The 17,380-nt window shown below is 40.2% G+C and overlaps 1 protein-coding gene across 2 annotated transcripts in view; it reads right to left on the reverse strand.

The window, feature by feature from the left end:
* Trpm (transient receptor potential cation channel, subfamily M) overlaps window positions 1-17,380 on the reverse strand; it is an 819,353-nt gene that overhangs the window by 46,554 nt on the left and 755,419 nt on the right. For both annotated transcript variants that reach the window (XM_067146725.2, XM_067146726.2), the window contains one exon: window positions 436-627. In XM_067146725.2, coding sequence (XP_067002826.1) covers window positions 436-627 — 192 coding nt within the window. The remainder of the gene's footprint in view (window positions 1-435; window positions 628-17,380) is intronic.

Genomic DNA, 17,380 nt, shown 5'->3' on the forward strand with positions numbered 1-17,380 from the left:
GCACTACCGTGGCCATTTAGCCAAGAAGCTGGACAAATTCAATCTGAGGTGGTGGATCTTTTTTCAGGCAGTGAGCACAGCAGCCCTCCTGCCATTCTTAAATCCCTGGCAGTACCGGAAATCGAACCTGGGCTTCCAAGGACGACAGCTGATAGTGGTAACCGTTATGCTACAGAGGTGAGGAACTAAACGAGTTCACAGAGCTAGTTGAAATTAGAGGATTGTGGGGACATTTAGTTAATTCACCAAGGCTTGAAGACTGAGTGCTTGTTGGCAAAATGAAGATGTCTGAATGTATTGACAGTACAACAGAAGGAACTGTTCATTTATCATCTTGGGTGAATGGAAGTAGGATTAAGAGTCAAGTCCAAACAAAAAAGAAGAAGATGTTCAGTTCCAGTGAAAGTACGAGGGTGCAAGGAAGTCTATACTTACTGAATGTGCCCAAAACTTTGTTATTGGAGCTGTGAAAAACTCGTAAAACTTCTTCCTCAGTCGGAGCGGGCGGTGAGCTTTGATATCGTATAATGGAAATAGCTGGGTGTAAGATTCTCCTTCTACCATGACACTACCATTTTCTTGAACAACAGTGTCCTTCATGGGTCCACCCTCGTGTGAGATCAGAGCCTGAAAATAAAATACAACAGTATTGGAAACATTTAAATTAATTTTTCTCAAAAACTGGAGAATAAAATTTAAGGTGAATGTGCACTGTAAAAAAAAAAAAAAAGATTAAAAAAATTCATGTGCAAATATCGTTGGAAAATGGAACAGCTGGCTGGTTTGTAAATGAATACTGATTTTTATGAAGTTTGTCATCATAAAGGAGGAAAATTCAGGAAATATTAGTATTTGCTGTCAGATTTTTTATTATGAACAGTCGAGTTTAGGCTTTAATTACAGACAAACCGATAGGCCTATTGCAAAGAGACTTATACCAGGATTTTCCTTGTTTAATTCTGCATTAGGGTATATAAGACACATTGTTTTTGAATTTCATTAAATATTTTTTATTTGGGGTTGTAGTAAATATACATACATACATACATTACATATATTATCATTATAGACTGTTATGCCTTTCAGCGTTCAGTCTGCAAGCCTCTGAGAATTTACTAAACGTCGCCACAATCCACGATTTGCAACTATACTGCTAATAATAAGAGTTGGCGTCTGGCATTTCTTAGAGGGAGGTCCGTTTACTGCCTGTCGAGGCGGGATAAAGGGAGTGGCTGTGTGGTTGCCATGGAAACGAGAGTGGGGCGACTGCGGTTGCCATGGAGATAACACTTCAGGACAGCTCGTCTTGCTGGGAGTTGCCAAACCTGTCACTGTCACTGATAAGAACCTGATTGTTTGTATAAGAGTGATCGCAAATGGGATGACACCGCCTGGCCAGGTAGTCTACAACAGATCACAGCGGTCAGAATGAAGGAGGGAACAAGTGAGCCGGAAGCGAGGGGTAAGAGCATGTAGAAAGGAATGCTGGAATATGGCAACATCGTGAAATGGCACGTGCAGTGCTCCTCCCTCCAACCTTACTGTCAGACGCCAACTCTTATTATTAGCAGTATAGTGTTGTGGCCTCATTTAGTTCTATACCTCTTATCTTTAAATCGTTAGAAACCGAGTCTAACCATCATCGTCTTGGTCTCCCTCTACTTCTCTTACCCTCCATAGCAGAGTCCATTATTCTCGTAGGTAACCTATCCTCCTCCATTCGCCTCACATAACCCCACCACCGAAGCCGGTTTATGCATACAGCTTCACCCTTCAAGTTCATTCCTAAATTAGCCTTTATCTCCTCATTCCGAGTACCCTCCTGCCATTGTTCCCAACTGTTTGTACCAGCAATCATTTTTTCTACTTTCATGTCTGTTACTTCTAACTTATGAATAAGATATCCTGAGTCCACCCAGCTTTCGCTCCCGTAAAGCAAAGTTGGTCTGAAAACAAACCGGCGTAAAGATAGTTTCATCTGGGAGCTGACTTCCTTCTTACAGAATACTGCTGATCGCAACTGCGAGCTCACTGCATTAGCTTTACTACACATTGATTCAATCTCACTTACTATGTTACCATCCTGAGAGAACACACAACCTAAATACTTGAAATTATCGACCTGTTCTAGCTTTGTATCACCAATCTGACATTCAATTCTGTTGAATTTCTTACCTACTGACATCAATTTAGTCTTCAAAAGGCTAATTTTCATACCATACTCATTGCACCTATTTTCAAGTTCCAAGATATTAGACTGCAGGCTTTCAGCACAGTCTGCCATTAAGACCAAGTCGTCAGCATAGGCCAAACTGCTTACTACATTTCTACTTAACTGAATCCCTCCCTGCCATTTTATACCTTTCAGCAGATTTATTTATTTATATCGTGTCAGAAGCATACATAAGTTTAAAATTAAAGATAAGGAAAAACATAAAACATAATATAAATACTCCAATGGCGAAGAGCCACATTAAACTATGTGAGCCCAAAACCTTGCAACACCAAGTGCATTTGGCTTTGCTTTAACCAGGTCTTCTGTTGTGCAGCTGAATGGGCATGAACTGCATTGCAGCAAATGGGCTGTGGTCTGCTCTTCTCCACATACACACAAGGTACTGTCCACTTCGAAATCCCATTTCTTCTGGTTTACCCTGCACCGCGTAACACCAGAGCGCAGTCTGTTCAGTGCTCTCCAATTCACCCAGTCTGTGACATGGCCAGGAGGGAGTTCCTCTTTTGGGGTCATCCATTGACTGATCCTCGTATGTTGACTTCTGACGCGCCATTCTTGAATTCTTGCTTGCTGCACTGTTCCTGCAAGTGTAAACTACGAACAGCAAAGGTTAAAGATTACAGCCTTGTCTAACCCCTGTAAGTGCCGTGAACCAAGAACTTATTCTACCATCAATTCTCAATGAAGCCCAATTGTCAACATAAATGCCTTTGATTGATTTTAATAATCTACCTTTAATTCCATAGTCCCCCAGTATAGTGAACATCTTTTCCCTCTGTTCCCTGTCATATGCTTTCTCTAGATCTACGAAACATAAACACAACTGCCTATTCCTCTCGTAGCATTTTTCAATTACCTGGTGCATACTGAAAATCTGATCCTGACAGCCTCTCTGTGGTCTGAACCCACACTGGTTTTCATCCAACTTCCTCTCAACGACTGATCGCACCCTCCTTTCCAAGATGCCAGTGAATACTTTACCAGGTACGCTAATCAATGAGATACCTCAATAGTTCTTGCAATCCTTCCTGTTCCCTTGCTTATAGATAGGTGCAATTACTGCTTTTGTCCAATCTGAAGGTAACTTACCAACACTCCATGCTAATCTCCTGTCTTCCCACTATACTTCACCATTTCAGGTCTGATTTCATCTATTCTTGCTGCCTTATGAACATGAAGTTTATTTACCATCCTTTCCACTTCCTCAAGCATAATTTCACCAACATAATTTTCCTCCTCCCCATGAGCTTGGCTGTTTGCAACACCACCAGGAAGATTTCCTTTTACATTGAGAAGATGTTCAAAATATTCCCTCCTCCTCTCCTGTGATTCCCTGGGATCTGTTGTGAGTTTACCTGAATTACTCAAAATACTGTTCATTTCCTTTTTCCCCTCCCTTCCTAAGATTCTTTATTACGGTCCAGAAAGGTTTCCCTGATGCTTGATCTAGCCTTTCCAGGTTATTACCAAAATCTTCCCATGACTTCTTTTTGGATTCAACAACTACTGTATTCGTTTCGCTCTGTTACTTTCATCTACTTACAAATCCCTGTCTGTCTCGGCCCTTCTTTGGAGCCATTTCTGATAACCCTTCTCTTTACGTTTACAGGCTGCTCTCAATTCATCATTCCAGCAAGATGTTCATATTTTCCCATCTTTACACACACTTGTTCCTAGGCAATTCCCTAGCTGTTTCTACTACAGCATCCCTGTATGCCACCCATTCACTTTCTATATCCTGAACCTGCTTACTGTCTACTGTTCGAAACTTCTCACTAATCATATCCATGTACTTCTGTCTAATTTCCTCGTCCTGGAGATTTTCTACCCTTATTCGTTTGCAGACAGATTTCACTTTCAATACCCTAAGCCTAGAGATACTTAGTTCACTACAGATCAGATAGTGGTCTGTATCATAGAAAAATCCTTGAAAAACTCGTACATTCCTAACAGATTTCCTGAATTCGAAGTCTGTTAAGATATAGTCTATTGTGGATCTGGTACCCCTAGCCTCCCATGTGAAGCGGTGAATAGCCTTATGCTTGAAGAATGTATTCGTAACAGCTAAATCCATACTAGCACAGAAGTCCAGCAAACGCTTTTCATTCCCATTAGCTTCCATATCTTCCCCACATTTACCAATCACCCTTTCGTATCCTTCAGTTTTATTCCCAACTCTCGCATTGAAATCGCGCATTAGCACTATTCTATCCTTGATGTTGACCCTGACCATGATGTCACTCAATGCTTCATAAAACTTGTCAATTTCATCCTCATCTGCACCCTCACATGGGGAATACACGGACACAAATTGTCCTAATTCCCCCAACTGACAAATCTACCCACATCATTCGCTCATTTACATGCCTAACAGAAACTATGTTGCGTGCAATGGTATTCCTGATAAAGAGCCCTACTCCAGACTCTGCCCTTCCCTTTCTAACACCCGTCAAGTACACTTTATAATCTCCTATCTCTTCCTCATTATCTCTTCTTCTTGCTAGGGGCTTTACGTTGCACCGACACAGATAGGTCTTATGGCGACGATGGGATAGGAAAGGCCTAGGAGTTGGAAGGAAGCGGCCGTGGCCTTAATTAAGGTACAGCCCCAGCATTTGCCTGGTGTGAAAATGGCAAACCACGGAAAACCATCTTCAGGGCTGCCGATAGTGGGATTCGAACCTACTATCTCCCGGATGCAAGCTCACTGCCGCGCGCCTCTACGCGCACGGCCAACTCGCCCGGTCCTCATTATCTCCCCTTACCCGAATATCACTTACTCCTAGCACATCCAGATGCATCCTCTTTGCTGACTCAGCCAGTTCTACCTTCTTTCTTCCATAAGTCCCATTAATATTGATAGCTCCCCATCGAATTCTATTTTGTTCGCCAAGTTGTTTCCAAGGAGTCCCTCGCCTGTCAAATGAGAGTGGGACTCCATTACTCCCATAGGTCCAAGGCTTGCTTCAAATGTTCTGAGCTCGGTAAATTCATGAAGCAGGATGCTACCCTACTTGCACATAGTCCAAGTGAGGATCTCTCCTCTAACGGGTTATGGACCACCGGTGAATTGTATAGTCCTAGCCGCCTGAGCACAAGGAGGGCCATGACTCAGAATATGTCCGAGATGCCCACTCCCATTCCATAGCAACTGGTATTCCGACTCTCAGGACCACTTACTAGGCCACTCAGCCGTTGTCCATGGTTCACGAACTAGGACGTGACTACAGTAACCCACAAACATGAATAGTAAATATTGTCCAGGTAATTGGTTTCTTCTCTAGGAAGCGCTCGTTTAGGAGTATATACAGGGAAAACTACTTGTCTGATGGTGATGAAATTTTTATATGTTGCAACCACATGTATTGGTACAGTAATACTCAAGTTACAATTTTTTCAACCACCCTGAAAAACGTTCTTATCATTTTTATAAAGCAACTCTTTCTCAGCCAAGGATAAACATACAACAAGAAACTTGGGCTTGTTTTGAAGCACTCAGTCATGGTTATAAGAAACTACAGCCACTGTAACCGTACAGTGTGGTGTCAAACTGATGAAGGCGGGTTTTGTGCATGCCGGACCGTGCAATTAACTGCAGGCTGGGTGGTGAAATCGGGCGCAGTGTTGCAGCGTTCAGTAGTAATCACGTGCACAATGAACACAGCTTTTCGTTTACTTTCAAGTTTTCAAACTTTAATTTTATTTCCTCTTATAAATTGCACTTTACATCACCTTTTCTCATAAGGGCTTTGGACCTTCACACTGTACAATTTTTACAAGAGTTATTTACATTACTATTTACATATATTTACAATAGTCTGAAACATCACTGTGTTCCAATGAGTTGGTGCTGCTGTCATTTATATTGATTAAGTCTGGCTCGAAATAAGGGACATTTTCAGACAGTCCATCTTTCTCCCAGTAGTGGACTTCAATTTTCTTAGTGTGTTTAATACACTGTTTCCAGAGTTCAGGGGTCAGAATAAGTAGGGCTTCGCGGCATAAAGCGTTAATTGCTTCCATAGCACTACCATTTTCTAATGTGTTTGCCATATAGTTTTTTCCATTTTTCCATTTACATAAGCCCAAATGAGCTCAACTGGATTAAGCTTGCAAATCAAACAAGCTGTACATCTGGTCGAAGTCGTTTAGTCAGTTGTTCCAGCTTCTTTATTGGTGTTTGAAAATAAGGCCTAGCAAGGACAATTAGCTCTGATTTAGTTAATTTGTTATAATCGTCAAGTCCATGTGGTAGTGAAATATCCTTTGATGTTATCCAAGATATAATTTCAGGTTTCAGCCATGATATGTTCAGTTTTTTAGTTGAAAGATCGCCCATCATATGATATGGAGCTTGATCTATAACGACAGCTGACCTTTGAAGCAATAAACTCAGGACTTCCATGAAACATTCTTCAATAATGAGTCGAGTTCATCTCACTGTGGTAATCACCACTCCCTTTCTTGCCAATAAAACAAAATTTTTCACCATCAAGAAATCCTTCTTCACTTCCGATATATATAATTATGATGTGTTTCCCAGTTCTGGGTGGTGATTTGAGCCCTCCACGCTATCCACAAATTTGCTTAATGTACTCTCTGTACAGATTATAGTTGTCAAAGTTGTTTTCTCAAGCATGAACCATGTTTCCTCACCACCCATATTTCCTAGTATGGTTCTTGTTTTTGTTTGCTAGGGCTTTACGTCGCACCGACACAGATAGGTCTTATGGCGACGATGGGATAGGAAAGGCCTAGAAGTTGGAAGGAAGCGGCCGTGGCCTTAATTAAGGTACAGCCCCAGTATTTGCCTGGTGTGAAAATGGGAAACCACGGAAAACCATTTTCAGGGCTGCCGATAGTGGGATTCGAACCTATCTCCCGGATGCAAGCTCACAGCCGCGCGCCTAGTATGGTTCTGTCTGCACCAGGTCTTATCTGTAAAGAAAATCTTCTAGCCCTGTGCTCTTAAGTCTCGAATTCGTCTAAGGTATGTTGGGACACGGCAATGGTCACAGATTCCATTAACACTGGACCTTTGTTTAGTTTTTTGAAGCTTTTAACTACTTTCAAAAGCATAGAAATTGACATATCTGCCATATTTTCGAACAGAATCGTGTGGAGACTTTTAATTGTGGGAAATACCTTATTCATATAAAAATAATGTATACAGTATTTTATCGTATGGTGCCCAAAGTAAAATTATCGAGATGGATTTTCAGACGCCCCGGTCTCACACACTGCTTCCTTCTTGACATGGATGACGTATTTCCATCATTCTCCTTTGAAGTGGCTCCTACTCTCTTCACTGACGACAGCAATAATCCAAGACAATCTGCCACTTTCTGGTGCACAGGAAACCTCTTGTCTGCTGCTTTACCCTCACGTCAGTTTGAAAGAAACATTGCAAGTTCACCCTCTGATAATGACGGTCTCGGAGGCATCTTGCAGTGACGTGGCCAACATGCAGAACATAGGACGACTGAAAATAGCTTTCAAGCAAACCAAGGTCACGGGCATTCCATTTTACAATTGTCCAGGGCGAGTGTACCCGGCAACACTGCACCCAATTTCTCCACCCCGTCTGCTGTTAATCGCATGGTTCGGCATGCACAAAACCTCCCTTCATAAACTCGATACCACACTGTACGGTTTCAGTGCTTGTCGTTTCTGATAACCACAAATGAGAACTTCAAAAGAAGCTCAAGTTTCCTGCTGTATGTTTTTTCTGGGCAGAGAAAAAGTTGCTTTAGAAAAATGATAAGAACTTTTTTGGTTGGTTGGAAAAAAATTTAACTTGAGTATTACACTACAAATACATGTGATTATAACATAAAAATTTCATTACCATCAGACAAGTAGTTTTCCCTGTATATGTTTCTAAGTAAGCGCTTCCAAGAGAAGAAGCCAGAAACCTGGACAATATTTACTACTACAACAACTACACATAGCTTGTGTCTGTAAGAGCTGGTTATGCGCAACTATTCCTAGTAGTATGGTACACATAATAGGCTATAATATTTACAGGCATGACCGAATAGATAAAAGAGGTGGAGGAGTAGCCTTGCAATGTAGAGATTTTATTAAATATAAAATTGTATGCACATCTTCCCACTGTCCTGATCTGAGTTCATTTTTGCAGAGATCACTGTGACAACAGTTAAAGACCTAATAAATATGAGTTGTTTATCAGCCACCATGGGTAGGTCACTTCTCAGACACTGAAGACATTCTACAGAGACTATCGCCTACTTATGAACATATTTTAATATTTGGAGACTTCAATACTAATTTACTGGAACAGGCTGGAGATACAAAACAACTGTTAAGTATTTTCCGGACATGTGACATGACAATACTTCACTAAAACTAACAAATCATACCTCATCTTCACATACACTAATTGACTTAATGATCATTAACAACCCACATGGAGAGATTCCTACCCCTAGCATATCGACACACTTGTCTTACTCGCTCAGAGTACTCAAGTATAAGTCGAGATACATCACATTCAGGGACATTAAACATCTGAGAGTTGACACCTTGAATAGTCCTTGGGATGACATAAATAAATATAAACGATATCGATAAGAAAGTTGAAACTTTTAGTTAACTTATACTTGGTCTCCCTGATAAACATACACCTAAGCGTACGGCCACCGAGTGAGTTGGACGTGCAGTTAGGAGCACGCGGCTGTGAGCTTACATCTGGGAAATAGTGGGTTCGAATCCCACTGTTGACAGCCATGAAGATGGTTTTCAGTAGTTTCTCATCTTCACACCAGGCAAATACTGGGGCTGTGTCTTAATTAAGACCACGGCCACTTCCTTCCAACTCCTAGGCCTTTCCTATCCCATCATTGCCATAAGACTTATGCAATGTGCAATGTAAAGCCACTAGCAAAAAAATAAAAAAACGTTCGGCCAAAGTCTCCCGACCTCCTTCTCCATAGCTGACTGATGACATTAAACAAATAATTATGTCTCAGCGTGACGCGTTACACTGGCTCTACAAATGCACACACTCTCCCAGTGTGCTTGAACAGTACCGGACTCTTCGGAATAGAATTAAAGTAATAATTTGAAATAAGAAATTTTCTTTTTACAATCACCTGGCTGGAAATTTAAATGTGTCAAACACGTGGAAACAACTTCGTTCCATTGGAATTTGGTAATCTTTGCCCCAGCCATGTAATACAGACATCTCCCTGGAGAGATTAAATGCTCATTATTCTGAAATAAAATTTAAACTGGAAATACACACAATATCACAGAGTATAAATTCTCTTCTGAACCAGTCACCACCAAATAGGCCATTCCTTGAATTTTGCAGTCACAGAGATTGACGTGAAACGCGAAGTATTATTAATTACATCATCTGCTGTGGGACCTGATGAAATACCCGTACTCATAACACAACACATCATTGACATTATTCTTCCTGCCATTACTCATATATACAACATTTGCCTCACAAGTGGCCTCTTTCCAAAACTGTGGAAAAATGCCATTATAAAACCTGTTCCCAAAACTTCATCACCTGTACTTATAACAGATTATCAAACTGTTTGCATACTTTCGGCTCTCTCCAAGCCTCTTGAACGCATAGTACACATGCAATTAACAGACTATTTAATAAATACAAACTATTTGACCCTTTACAATCGGGTTTCAAAAAGGGACACAGTATGGCCACTGCCCTGCTGAAAGTTGCAGACATGAAATGTGTTATGGACGAAAGGCAGGTGACGTTACACTTCTTGATTTTAGCAGCCCCTTTGACACAGTAAATATAGAAGTACTGGTTGCTAAATTGAAATCACTTCACCTTGGACAGACAGCTCTAGAATTCTTTCTCATATCTTACCAAACGAAAACAATGTGTATTTCTTCAGAATAGGTCATCTGAAAGGGTAATGAAATATTCAGAAGTACCACAAGGCTCAGTAATTGGACCACTTCTCTTTGTTATCTATATTAACGATATATCGACACAGACTTTACAGTGTCTTAGCTGTGTCAATATATCAATATACCACTTGTATGCTGACGATCTACAAATCTATTATCATTCCAAAATTTCAGACATCAGTCAAGCAATAGGTTATATGGACTCTGACTTAAATAATATCTGTGCATACGCTCAAGAAAACAATATTTTAATCAAGCCATCAAAATCTAATGGCCGTAGCCATGTTGAAAGACTGGATCCCATGAGATCTTCCAAAGTTAAGCAACATTCGGCGTGGTCAAGATTTGGATGGGTTGCCACACGCTGTTGGTGGGGGTAAGGGAATGGAGGAGCAGAAAGGAACTGGCCACCCTACCGTGCATAAACTCCGGCTAAGCCACACCTCTGCAGAGGTTCGGACCTGCCTTCGGGAAGAATACACCCTTACCTTACCATGAAAATCTAAAGCTATTACTGTTGGGCAGATGAAACAAATCAGTGCGGCAAAAAACAAAAACATTCCTCCACTAACTTTATCTGGTAAAATTATTCTGTACGAAAACTCGGTAAGAAATCTTGGTGTAATTATAAACGAGAATCTTAACTGGGAGAGAACATCACAAACATCTGTAGAAAAGTGTATGCATTCCTTCACCCACTAAAATATCATCAAAATATGCTGCCACTAAACATGAGAATTTACCTCAAACTGCTGACTCTGCTGCAGAATTGACCATATGTAGCAAAATGAACAAAGAGAATTAATTGAGCATTCAAGAAACTTGATGCACTGAACAAGAAAATGTAAAAGTATGATATGAAAATCAGCGCAGGGAAGAGCAAGAAACTGTGAAATTGTTGACAATTCACTCACCTAGGGAGAGAATTAATGCAGAATACAAGGAAGGCTGAACATGGAGATTAGCAAGAGGGTACATTCTACCAGAGTGTGGAACAAGGAGGATAATGTAGAAAATGTATTATGAACCCGTATTGACAGCGACAAGAAGGACGAATGAGTACAATGGGGTGAAACGCTGGCAATCAGAAAGGAGTTAGCTGGAAAATTTATAATATCCAATAACGGACCAACTACACTGGTATTATTTCGTATGTTTCAAGCTGTCAGTAGACAGATGGTGTGGAATGGGATAAGTAAATGTATACGCCTGTGTGGAGCTTTTAAAAGTAGCAAAGATCATAATATGAAGATAAAGTTGGAATTCAAGATGGCAAATTGTGGCAAATATTCATAAAGAATAAGGGATTGGAAAACAATATCAAGGGAAATACACAATAAATTTCCAAGTTCTTTAAAAACCTTTAAGAAAAAGTGTATCTGCCACCTAGGCAACAGGCAATCTGGATAACAACTCCCCATAGAGTTAGTTATCAACTCCTGGACTTAAACTTTCAGAGAACTGCCACTGTATCGGAAAAATGTTGGGCAAAAGAAGTTTGTAGACAATATTCTAAATCCATTTTGTGAATGGCAATTTGCCTAAAAAGTCTGACTGCACCCATTCAGCTAAGATCCCGCTTACCCTTAAGTACCAAGTTTCAAGGAACCTGTGATGCTGTGAGAAACAGATAAAAATTAAAATGAGTTCAAAATGTCCTGTCTGGTATACAAACGAAGTATGACTTAGTGCTAAATAAATACGGATAGAAAGATACATTAGAAATTTTATGGAAATATCAAACATTTTGCTGTTGATCAAAACCCAGATTCGAGTCAAAGTCCAGGTTGGAAGAAGCAAACAGGCCGGAATAATGGCAAAGGAAGTGATGTTCATAAATGTTTCCAAGTGAGTGTCTTCGCAGAGTATCCTAATGTACTCTGTACTGTACTTTCAATTGGATTTGTATTATTTTCCTTCCTCTTTGGCAAAACATATTACTCAATAATCAGATTACTTAATTAATTGCCCTTAATAAGAAACAAATTTAAAATTCCTCAAATGGCATATGACACTGTCGATGGTGACGTAAAGCTTTGAGCTGACTCCTTGGTGCTATTCGACTGGAGCAGTCTATGTGCCAGCACCGGGTTTCACCCTCTCCCCGCCAGGCTGAGTGGCACAGGCACGTTCAATCCTGGCTCAGTCCGGTGGTATTTGAAGGGGCTCAAATACATCAGCCTTGTGTCAGTAGATTTACTGGCATATAAAAGAACTCATGCGGGACTAAATTCCAGCATCTCGGCGTCTCCGAAAACCACAAAAGTAGTTAGTGGGAAGTAAAGCACATAACATTATTTTATTATCACTCTCTCCCTTCACGTCATTCATTTTATCTCATTAACTCTTCTGATGAAGTTGCCGTCGTAAAAAATCGCTATGAAGATTCATCTCACTTCATACCTGACAATGTAGAGAAACGGGACATGATTTGGACATACATAAATTCCTCAAATATTAATACCTACAGGAGGCATACATACCTGCGGTTACTCACTTACGTGAAACAGACTTTCTACTGAACAAATTATTATTATTATTATTATTATATAATTTTTTTTTATTTTTACAAATTGCTTTATGTTGCTCAGACACAGATAGGGCTTATGGCAACGATGGGATAGGAAAGGGCTAGGAGCGGGAAGGAAGTGGCAATGGCCTTATGTAAGGCACAGCCCCAGCAGTTGCCTGGTATGAAAATGGCAAACCATCATCATGAGAACTGCTGACAGTGAGGTTCTGCGACGGCCAACAGTGACGAATCACATGAACTTCTATTGATATCACATGTTGATTGACACATTTTAACAATTTTTCATACTCTTCGGTTTTAAAACCTTTGTTCTGCATGTAAATTTTGAGAAATGGCATTTGTGACAAGTTATCAAGTGATGTCTAACATCGAGAAAGGTCTTTATGTATAAGTAGTGTCTGGAGAAGAATCTCAGACAACACTGTACCATATCTGACTGGGTGACACCACACTGAAGGAATCATAGCAAAGAAAAATGTACAAAAACATTTCAAGTTACAGCAGTTCTTGTGATCTGAGTTTCATGAGAAAGCATTTATATAAACAGTGTTCTCCTTAAAAATTTTCGTCAGCTGGGTGGCAGGAATGAGTAGCCGGGCGGAGAATACTCCATAAAAAATGAAGGTGATAACATTTCTATTTATTCCCCTCAGGGCATTAACAAAAACATTAGACAGGTAAACATTAACTGCAAAACTGAACTATCTTAGTGTTATCACGAAGAAAACATAGCAGAGCATTTTGAACTTCTAATGTTTTACTGCTCTTACTTGCTGTGGACTGCCAGACGAGTTTGTTACGTCCCACAGATTCGAGTGCTGGCATGCGATTCCACGCTAATCCAGACGCCGCTTGTACGTGATAAGCAAATCATTTAAACTGTGATGTAACTCGTGCACAATTATGCTGACAATAATGAAGACTTTTCATTTAAATAATTTACATTTTAATTTGGAATACACAATGACTCGAGTGTGTGTTTATATTATGTAAACCGAGCAAGTTGGCCGTGCAGTTACAGGCGCGTAGCTGTGAGCTTGCATTCGGGAGGTAGTGAGTTGAAACCCCACAGTCGGCAGCCCTGAAGATGGTTTTCTGTGGCTTCCCATTTCCATACCAGGTAAATGTTGGGGCTTTACCTCAATTAAGACTTTCCACTCCTAGCTCTTTCCTATCGCATCGTCACAATAAGACCTCTCTGTGTCGGTAAAGCAACCACAAATCTAGGTGCACCGATTAGAAAGGTGGAAAACATGACTGCTCCCAGTAGAACAAACTGTATTTTAGTGTTGTACAGACAACAATCCTTTCTGGCACAAGAAGCACTGCTGTATTCTTCCTTCAGTGCGGACTCACCCAGTCACATCTGGCAAAGTGTGGTCCGAGACCCTTCTCCAGACACTTGTTACGCATTTAATTTAACTGTGGATGTTAGACATCACTTGATAATTTCTAACAAATGCCATTTCTCAAAATTTAAATGCAGAACAAAGGTTTTAAAAACAGAAGAGTATGGGAAACTGTTGACATGCGTCCATCAACAGATGAAATGAATAGAAGTTCATATAATTCATTGAGAAGAGATTTTTAAAGTCACTTCAATATTATGCAAGATATGGAAGCTCAATGGAGGCAGAGTGTATTACAAATGACTGCTCAGTGACATGTCACACAAATCGCTCCAAGCTGTCAGGTTTAGACTAGATGTTCGATGATTGGAAGAAAATTATATTTTCTGACAAGAGCTCATAACCATGTGCAAAGATCTGTTCCCTTGATTTACAATCCTTTTTATGTGATTACCCCAATGAAGATCTTTCATATGTCGACATGAGGAGATTGAGAATACTGTACATTTTTGCTGTGGTCAACACAGGTCCTGTGATTAAGTTAAAGGAGCAACATCTAAAGGCAGCAGTACTGAATAAAAGACATGCCACATTCTAAAGCTACAAAGTCTGGTTCAAGTGGTCTCAGAGTCTGAAAAATCCTGGAGCAATTTAGACATCCTCTTTCCACATTCAGTGGAAGGCTCGCACAAGACGTAACGCGATTGAACCCACATATACCCACTGAAGGGAAGAGTACAAGAAAACAGTAATCGGGCTGAGAAATATTTTACTAAATTAAATATTACCTACTTTTTCAGCAACTAATCAGTACCATTTCAGTTACAAGTACTTTACAGAATGCTAATCTTAAGGAATATCACTTACATTTTTTCATAATACAAAATTTGCAAGGAAAATTATTACTGTACAAGAGTTTTTTGCCGGAAAGTTCACTTGGGATGGGGGGGGAGGAGTGTGAAAAGGAGTGAAATAAAGTGAATTATTTTTATGGGGATACTTATATCCCAATGCTAAAGGTAATAGACGTGAACATTGGTGTTTGGAATCTCCTTTAAACATAATTTTTTGTGGGGGGGGGGTAAATAAACTTGACGGCGGTGGGGTGTAAATGGAGGTGAGTCCAGTTGATTTTACTGTTCATAATGTACTTATAAGGAGCCTCTGTTGCTCAGGTGGCAGCGCGCCGGCCTCTCACAGCTCGGTTCCGTGGTTCAAATCCCGGTCACTCCACGTGACATTCGTGCAGGACAAAACGGAGGCAAGACAGATTTTCTCCGGATACTCCGGTTTTTCCTGTCATCATTCATTCCAGCACACTGTCGAATATCATTTCATTTCATTTGTCATTCATTATCCATTGCCCCAGAGGAGTGCGACAGGCTTCGGCAGGCGGCACAATTCCAATTGTCGCCGCTAGATGGGGGCTTTATTCATTCCATTCCAGACCCTGTCGAATGACTGGAAACAGGCTGTAGATTTTCGATGTACTTATTCTGATCATAAAGCGATCATTTTTAATCTTTCCTGGGTTCGTTTTCAAGAGCCATCTTTTTCTTCGGAGAACGTTCTTAGATTACAGTAGATTCTCCTGGCATATAAATAAAAATTTAAACACCTTTGAAATAAACGATAGGAATGAGACTGACCGTCCAATTGTTCGCCTCTATAATAAGGTCAATAATACACGGAAGTATGTCATTCGTATCGCCAGAAATCCCGCACACTTGCCTACGCGCGACAATGGTGCTGGTCAAAATGTCAACAATGACAATGGCAGCAGATGTAATTTACCGCCAAGTAGCGGACTTGCATCTTTCTATGGAGTCCAGAACATCTATAATAATAATAATAATAATAATAATAATAATAATAATAATAATAATAATAATAATAATAATATTGTTCTGGACCGTCGCCAAATGTGCGGACCGTGCTGGAAACGGGTCCTGGACGGGTAATGACTAAAATGCAGTCCGGCTGCGGGTTCAGTACCCCCAAGGCACCCAAGACGAAACCACGGCGGATCTCCTCAAGGATTTGATCCATATTCAAAATGCTTATAGGAAAAGATGGCAAAGATTTAGGGACCCAACTGACCGGATGGAATACATGGACCTAGCCCGGGAAGTACGAAATCGATTCCTGGAAAGAAAGATTGAAAAATGGGAGGAAACTTGCCGTAATCTATTAGAAAACGAGTCAGATCGCGAAATTTGGCGGATTATCTCAGAAAACCAGTCAGATCGCAAATTTCGGCTGATTATATATAAAACAATAAGCATTCAATTATATATTGCAGTATAATAGCGTAGCGAAGCCTGGCCTGGGGACTGGATGTTTGTGTTGTCCTTAATGTTCCTTTCATCACATTCAACACTCTGCACTTCCACAATTCTAAATACATGCAGGTTTATATCATATGGTGTAAGTAGTGGCAAAATATCCACAGAGGTTGACGCCACGAATAAATATAAAATAAATGAAAATAAAAATAACACATTTATGGTTGATCCCCTCCTCCCCCCATTCATGAATGTGGATGGAGGCGGTAGAAGAACATCCGCGGTATACCCTGCCTGTTGTAAGAGGCGACTAAAAGGGGTTCTCTTAACTTGGGAGCATGGGTTGGCACCCACACGGCCTTTAGCTGAGTCCTGGCATCATTTCCAGTTACTTGTGCCAGGGTCATCACTTACACCTTTCCTGTAGGGCCTCTCTTGGTTAACTCTTGTTCTCTCTCAACCTTGACAGGTAGGTTTATGAGGCCATGCCCTTCCCTCACTTTTGCCAACCCTTTATTCTTCTAAGTGTCCGACCTTTTCCATTTTTCGTCCGATCAGTGTTAATAAAGCATGGTTACCCTTTGTTATTTGTAATTTGTGCGTATTATACAATGAAGATGTCCCCCAACTGATGTGTTGTGAAGTTTTATAACTCAGAAATAAATTCTATTCCTTCCAGGAAATAGTCATAAAACACATTTCATTACCTAGCTGAAATTTTCTGGAGAATGAACTCTTTAAATGTAAACATGAAACATAACCAAAAATGTAAAATAAAATTGTACGATTTAGGAAAGAAATTATGTTTTGGCAGTCTCCATCCATGACACGACAATTATTATTATCTTTTCCTTTAGTTGAAAGTTTCAAACATCAGCTTAATCAAAATAACCTGACAAAGTTATTAACATAAAATAAATGAATTACAAACTTCAGCAACATAATACTTCTCCAGCTCATCCATTTCTCCTTTTAGTACATCTGATGAAATGAACAGACAAAATGCCATCAACTCAATCGTCAATGAGAAAAATAGGAGAGTTTCAAAAATAAAGAACCTTTT

This window comes from Anabrus simplex, chromosome 5 (assembly GCF_040414725.1).
Source record: "Anabrus simplex isolate iqAnaSimp1 chromosome 5, ASM4041472v1, whole genome shotgun sequence".
NCBI classification, from domain to species: domain Eukaryota; kingdom Metazoa; phylum Arthropoda; class Insecta; order Orthoptera; family Tettigoniidae; genus Anabrus; species Anabrus simplex.